Source organism: Pyxicephalus adspersus, chromosome 2, assembly GCF_032062135.1.
Source record: "Pyxicephalus adspersus chromosome 2, UCB_Pads_2.0, whole genome shotgun sequence".
Classification (NCBI taxonomy): domain Eukaryota; kingdom Metazoa; phylum Chordata; class Amphibia; order Anura; family Pyxicephalidae; genus Pyxicephalus; species Pyxicephalus adspersus.
The window spans coordinates 28,500,325-28,507,012 of record NC_092859.1 but is presented as its reverse complement, the minus strand read 5'-3'; the positions used below and the strand labels follow the sequence as shown (position 1 = coordinate 28,507,012).

Here is a 6,688-nt window from a genome sequence, read left to right as displayed (position 1 = left end):
TCCTCAGTGACCCGGTCTGAACCTAACTCTGATTGAACTCTGCCAGCCCTGACCTCGGATTGTTATTGACCATTCTGCCTGCTGCCTGCCCTGACCACGGATTGTTATTGACCATTCTGCCTGCTGCCTGCCCTGACCTCGGATTGTTACTGACCTGCTTTTGCCTTATCCTTCTGTACCTCGCTTGACTGAATTTAACCCTTGCTGTGCTGTACCATTCTGAATAAACCTTATTCAAGGATATCTGGAGTTGGTTGTGGTTTGTGTGCCCAGGCGCATTACATCAGGTAGTTTCTGTAGCCTCTTTTCCACTCTTTGTTGGAGAAGTTATGGCCTAAAGCTCAAGGTTCTTTTTATCATGCTTGGTGACTCAAACATAGCTCTGGACCATATTTTGGATAAAACAACGCTATACCATTATAGGGACCCCCCTGCAAAAAAGTCATGGTCTGGCCTTGTTGTTGAAACAATTTGACCTGATTGATGCCTGGAGGGAAGCTAATCCTTCATTTTATACGCATACGCAAACGATAACTTCAGAATATCATAAACTTCAGTTGCTACATAAAAGGGATCCACTGGCATGTTTAAAATCGTAACTGAAAATTAAACATACAGAGCCTAATTTACTTTAAACTACTAGAGCAGAGAAGTCATTGCGATGGGTCTCACATACATTTTTTCTCTGGAGCGATAAACTGGGTAGACTTTTAGCCAATAAATTAAATCCGAGACCCAAACTTTATTCTCTTCTGAAAATAAAACTTAAGGATGGTAAACTGACACAAACTGTTGAAAAAATGTTATCTGCCTTTAAAGGCTTTTATATTTATTTTTTACAATCCATCGAAACCTAACCATCACCTAATCAGGAAGGGTTGGACACCTTTCTACAGAAGGTAAACCTCCCAAAATTTAAATCTAAATATAGAGAATATTATCAAAGCCATTCACTCCAACTGAATTGTATAATACCATTAAACTGCTTCAAAAGTCCGGACGGATTTTCTAATGTTTATTATAAAACATTTAGTCCCTTCTTAGTTCCACATTTAGTGGAATATTTCAACTTTTTGAGAGAAGGGTATGCCCTAATATATGAGGCAAAGTAAAAAGCATTTATAACTGTCATCCCTAAACCAGGGAAGGACCGTTCAGAACTTGCTAATTTTAGGCCAATATTCTTGATCATTTGTGATGTTAAGCTTATGACAAACACCCTCTCAGTGCGTCTGGGTTCCTTCCTGGGGGATTATATCCATCCGGATCAGGTAGGCTTTGTGCAGCATAGACAAGCTCCCGACCAAACAAGATGAGCAGTGGATCTTATATCTATTGTAAACTCAAAGTTGGATAAGGGTCCTCCGAGGCTAGCGATGCTACTGTCTATCGACCTCCAGAAAGCATTTGACAGTCTTTCTTGGATATATTTATTCCGGTTCTTATCAGTCATGGGTTTTGGTTCCCACTTTATTAATCTGTTGAACTCTCTTTATGAGACTCCGGAGCTAGGATTTCTTTAGGGGGCTCTTTGTCTGGAGCCTTTCCGGTAAGAAGGGGTACCAATGTTGTCCACTGTCTCCTCTCCAGTTTGTATTAGCAATTGAACCGCTGGCAGTTGCCTTGTGGGCTAATCAAAGTATTCAGGGGATTAAATGTAGTCGGGTTGCCCTGTTTGCTGACGATATTTTGATGTATATCTGTATATATCTATGTAGACCTCTCTGGCACAACCCAGAATTTCCACCAGATACTTAACCTGATCAATTGGTGGATTGGTGGTGGTGTAGTGGTGGAATTTAAAGGGCTTCATGAGACTGAAAGACTTGACGGATGAACGGCCAATGTTATTCTGGGATTATTTATCCAGTAAGTGGGAAATTCCTGCTAAAAAATATTTTCAGTATAGACAACTACATTCTTTCATTGTATCTATTAATAATCAGGTCCCTAAGCCAATGCGGTCTTCTCCATTTGAGAGCACATGTTCATCCATAGCAACAACAAAAGGACAAATCTCAGTTATTTACATGGCTCCGGTTTCTCCAACTAGTTTAAATATATGATGTACTGGGAACATGACTTGGGTCTGTCCTGGGACCTAGAGGTTTGGCGTGATCTAACATATTCTTTATCTAAAATATCCCTGAACTCAGCTCTGATAGAGGCTTATTATAAAGTTATGTTCCAATGGTACTTGGTTCCGGATAGGTTGGTTAAAATATGCCCGTCTGTTTTCGGGGATGTGATTCCAGAGGCTCAATGTTGCATATCTGGTGGTCATGCCCCATTGCCCTGCGCTTCTGGAAGAAAGTCTTTAGGTTGATTTCCAAGGTTCTTCATTGTGAGATGAAAAGCTCTCCTATTAATCTGTTGAACTCTCTTTATGAGACTCCGGAGCTAGGATTTCTTTAGGGGGCTCTTTGTCTGGAGCCTTTCCGGTAAGAAGGGGTACCAAAGTTGTCCACTGTCTCCTCTCCAGTTTGTATTAGCGATTGAACCGCTAGCAGTTGCCTTGTGGGCTAATCAAAGTATTCAGTGGATTAAATGTAGTCGGGTTGCCCTGTTTGCTGACGATATTTTGATGTATATTACCTCTCCGATAACCACTTTACCTAATCTCTGTCAACTTTTGGATGAGTTAGCTTTATGCTCTGTTTTGAGGGTTAATAAATCCAAATCTCAAGCTTTTAATATTAATATTCCAACAAGGACAATAGATACACTCAAATGAACGTTTGATTTCAGTTGGAATGACAAAATGCTTCAATAACTGGGTATAAATTTGACAGCTTCCTATGAAATGGTTTATAGAGCCAACTATATTCCTTTATTTAAAAAAATCTATACGGACCTTGGCTAGGGTGAATAGCTACTATAAAAATGAATGTACTCCTAGGCTGCTTTATTTATTTCGCACTCTCCCAATTCAGGTACCCCAGAAGGATATATCATTTCTTCAAGCTAGACTACAGAAATTTAATTGGGCGGGTAAAAAGAGCAGGATTCACAAAGCCACACTATTTGCTCCTAAAAAAAATGGGGGGATGGGAGTCCCTAATGTAAAATAATATTATGTGGCAGCTCAGATAGCCCAATTTTCTATGAACACACTTCGAGGAGATCGTCCTCAATGGGTGGAAGTGGAGAATCTTGATCTAGTTTTAATGGGTCTATTAACTCTGTAATGTGGATAAAGAAAAAGTCAAGGGGCATATTCTCCTGTCCTTCTCTGTTACATTCTATCCAAATATGGGAAAAATACCGTAATCTTCCGAGGCTTTCCTCAGCTCATGTTCCCCTTACACCTCTCTGGCACAACCCAGAATTTCCACCGGATACTTATCCTGATCAATTGGTGGATTGGTGGTGGTGTAGTGGTGGAATTTTAAGGGCTTCATGAGACTGAAAGACTTGACGGATGAACGGCCAATGTTATTCTGGGATTATTTATCCAGTAAGTGGGAAATTCCTGCTAAAGAATATTTTCGGTATAGACAACTACATTCTTTCATTGTATCTATTAATAATCAGGTCCCTAAGCCAATGCGGTCTTCTCCATTTGAGAGCTTATGTTCATCCATAGCAACAACAAAAGGACAAATCTCAGTTATTTACATGGCTCTGGTTTCTCCAACTAGTAAGTTTAAATATATGATGTACTGGGAACATGACTTGGGGTCTGTCCTGGGACCTAGAGGTTTGGCGTGACCTAACATATTCTTTATCTAAAATATCCCTGAACTCAGCTCTGATAGAGGCTTAATTTAAAGTTATGTTCCGATGGTACTTGGTTCCGGATAGGTTGGATAAAATATGCCCGTCTGTTTTGGGGATGTGATTCCAGAGGCTCAATGTTGCATATCTGGTGGTCATGCCCCATTGCCCTGCGCTTCTGGAAGAAAGTCTTTAAGTTTAAGATTTCCAAGGTTCTTCATTGTGAGATGAAAAGCTCTCCTGAAGCAGCCCTTTTCATCAAAAAGTATGACAAAACTAATCTAAGCCTTATCAAGTTATGGAAGTGCCAAGAACCCCATAAAATTTATTTTACTGTATGGTAATTCTAATTCTAAATGATATGGTTGTCACTGGAACAAGAATAGAGAAGAAACCTTCCAATGGAGAAACATGCCCTAATGACAACTGTCCAAGAGGGAATTTTCCTCAGTCTCTCAGTTCCAGTTGTGTTTCCAAGACAGGAAGGGAATTCTCCATTATAGGACAGAGCCATCCAAAAGCTAATAGATTTTTAGTAATCCCTACTTGTTAAAATACAAGGCTTTATGCTTCATCAAAAAACCATATTCTTTCTAACGCTGATAATTCATTGGCTGCCAGAAAAAGGAACACCGTACATTTCCTCTGGCCTTTTGCATATATGACATAAACAGAATCATATACACACCATTGTCACTTCCTCATATCTTATCAGCTGCGCCAAAAAACACAATCCTGAGTCCACTGGCATTGTGTTGTTTCACATGTGCGCAGATGTAGCATCCCAAAAACTCAAATTCCATAAAACGAGCCAGGATCTTTTATACAGGCTTGTATGTTGGAATACACTCTCTCCACTCACTGCACATGCTTTTTGTTCTCTTTAGTCTTTTTGGCTTTCAAATTGGCTTCCACATTGCAGATAAATAAAAGAAAGAATCTCAATGCTGTAATAATAATCTGGAGGTCATTGTCATGCAGATCCTTGGCTTTATCCATCACAATAATGAGATTTATTTATTAAAAAGCCAATGTTATTATTTAATTAAAGAAACACTGATCATAATTCACAAATTGGTTACATCAGTTTCATAACTTTCAAGTATAAATATATTAAAGTTTCAAATAAACAAAAGGATGTGAATGAAATGGGTTGGCCAGCGACAGTTTAGATGGAGAGAAAATGGGTGTATGATGCTGGTTGTCCTAACCATGAAATGCAGTGGACCCCTATTTGACTTTTTGAAGCTGAAAATGAAAAGCTCACTGTGTGCATGAAAAAGTGTATTTGGGAAACAAATGCTATATAAAATATTTTCCCTGAATAAAAATCAACCATTTCCTTTCTTCCCCAGATTCCTATTTAATCCGATGTCTGTGGTTTCTCTTTTAATAGATTTGTGAAACCAACATGGTCATCTGCATTTGTACATGGGAACAGAGGGGATGTCAATCAAGCCTTTCTTCCTTTACCCTATAGTTTGTCACCCTATAACAGCGTCTAAATGAGGACTTTTATAGCAGGATATCCAGGGATTGTTTTAATGAACGATCCACATTTTAAAATACTGAAAATTACTTTTAAAATGACAATAACATTTTAACACTTGTATTAGAGGTTAGTGATTGATGTTACTATAAAATGTATGTATAGCCAAAATATTTTTTTTGTCACAGTAAGTGTAAGTTATTTTTTGCTTTTTCTTTCATTTCCTGTCTTAGACTGATAAGAGTTCCCATTTAAAATATCTTCCCAATTGGAGGATTCACCCCACTGCCTTCTTTTAAAACAATTCACCGATAGTAATCTGTAGATGAATGTAAGAATGTAAGTCCAGCAAAAAAATATGATTCTTAGTTTTGCTTGGCATGTACGGTTTTACGGCTCTCCAGTTCTTCATTAGAGAGATTTCCGGCTGATTTTTCTGTCTTTTTGATCATGTTTTGGGCTAAAACCCCTGGCAGATATTTATTGCTTTCTGCTGCATAGTTCCAGTCCAGTAAAACCAATATAAGCAGGACAGGACATAAGGATATTTTTTTATAAAGAAGTGAGGACTGGGAAAGAAGTGAAAACTTTTAATCCTTTCTGACTTTATCCAAAGCATTTTAGCTTGGCATACACTTTCCTGTTCTCAGTCAGAGTGCCTCTGGATGTCCAACTCTAATTGTGTGACTTGTAGCTTGTGTGTATATTATTCACCCCACTACCTGTTCTCTTATATTTTTAGTGGTGTTTTTTCCATCCGCCCATCGGGTGCGGCGCTCCTCGCCTGAATTCCTGGACCCGGTTCTTCAGAAATCCTTGTCTGAGGTGGAGTTGCTTTATGAGGTCAGTGGAAAATGTATAGATCATTTCCAGGATTAGCCAAGAATAAAGAGTTCTTCTTATATACAGGAATGGAATTGTTGTAGTCCGTGTGGGTGGATTCCACTTCTAAAAATATGCAGCTATTCACTAAAATTCCACTTATGGATACATTGTAACAAGTGTAATGAAATCCAAATCTATAAATTAAATTTAAAGAAAAAAAGCCCAAAAATTCTAGTAATAAAAATGATAGCTCTGTCTTTAATACTAACTCACTCTGCCATGCACTGCTGGTCTCTTTTTGGTTGGAATGACCATGATATGAAATATTAACAACACATATGAGCCACTGGTGGAACATCACATAAAGCAGAACTCCAGCTTTCCCTTGAATGTTGCTCAGTTGTACAGTTCTGCAAAAAATTGTTTTTTTATCGCTCACTCTGTAAGCTTTTCACACTAGAAGCTGCAGCAAGTCAGATAGGGTCTGCCTTATTCTTGGCTTAATGGCTTCCTGGATTATCTAACCCTTTCTCCCTTGCCTGTTTCTGACCCATTGATTTTTTTCCCATTGGAAAAAAAATTCCTTCCTGATTCCATAAGGCAATCGGATGTTCCCCAGATCAACAGTCACTGTTATTTTTAATTTAAAGCCTTAAT

General features: G+C 38.6%; 1 protein-coding gene across 1 annotated transcript in view; it reads left to right on the top strand.

Annotated features, from left to right (window-relative positions):
• Positions 1-6,688, top strand: part of FAM180A (family with sequence similarity 180 member A) — a 22,400-nt gene that overhangs the window by 11,734 nt on the left and 3,978 nt on the right. The window contains exon 2 of the mRNA XM_072400179.1: positions 5,949-6,049. Within this exon, the coding sequence (XP_072256280.1) occupies positions 5,949-6,049 (101 nt within the window). The remainder of the gene's footprint in view (positions 1-5,948; positions 6,050-6,688) is intronic.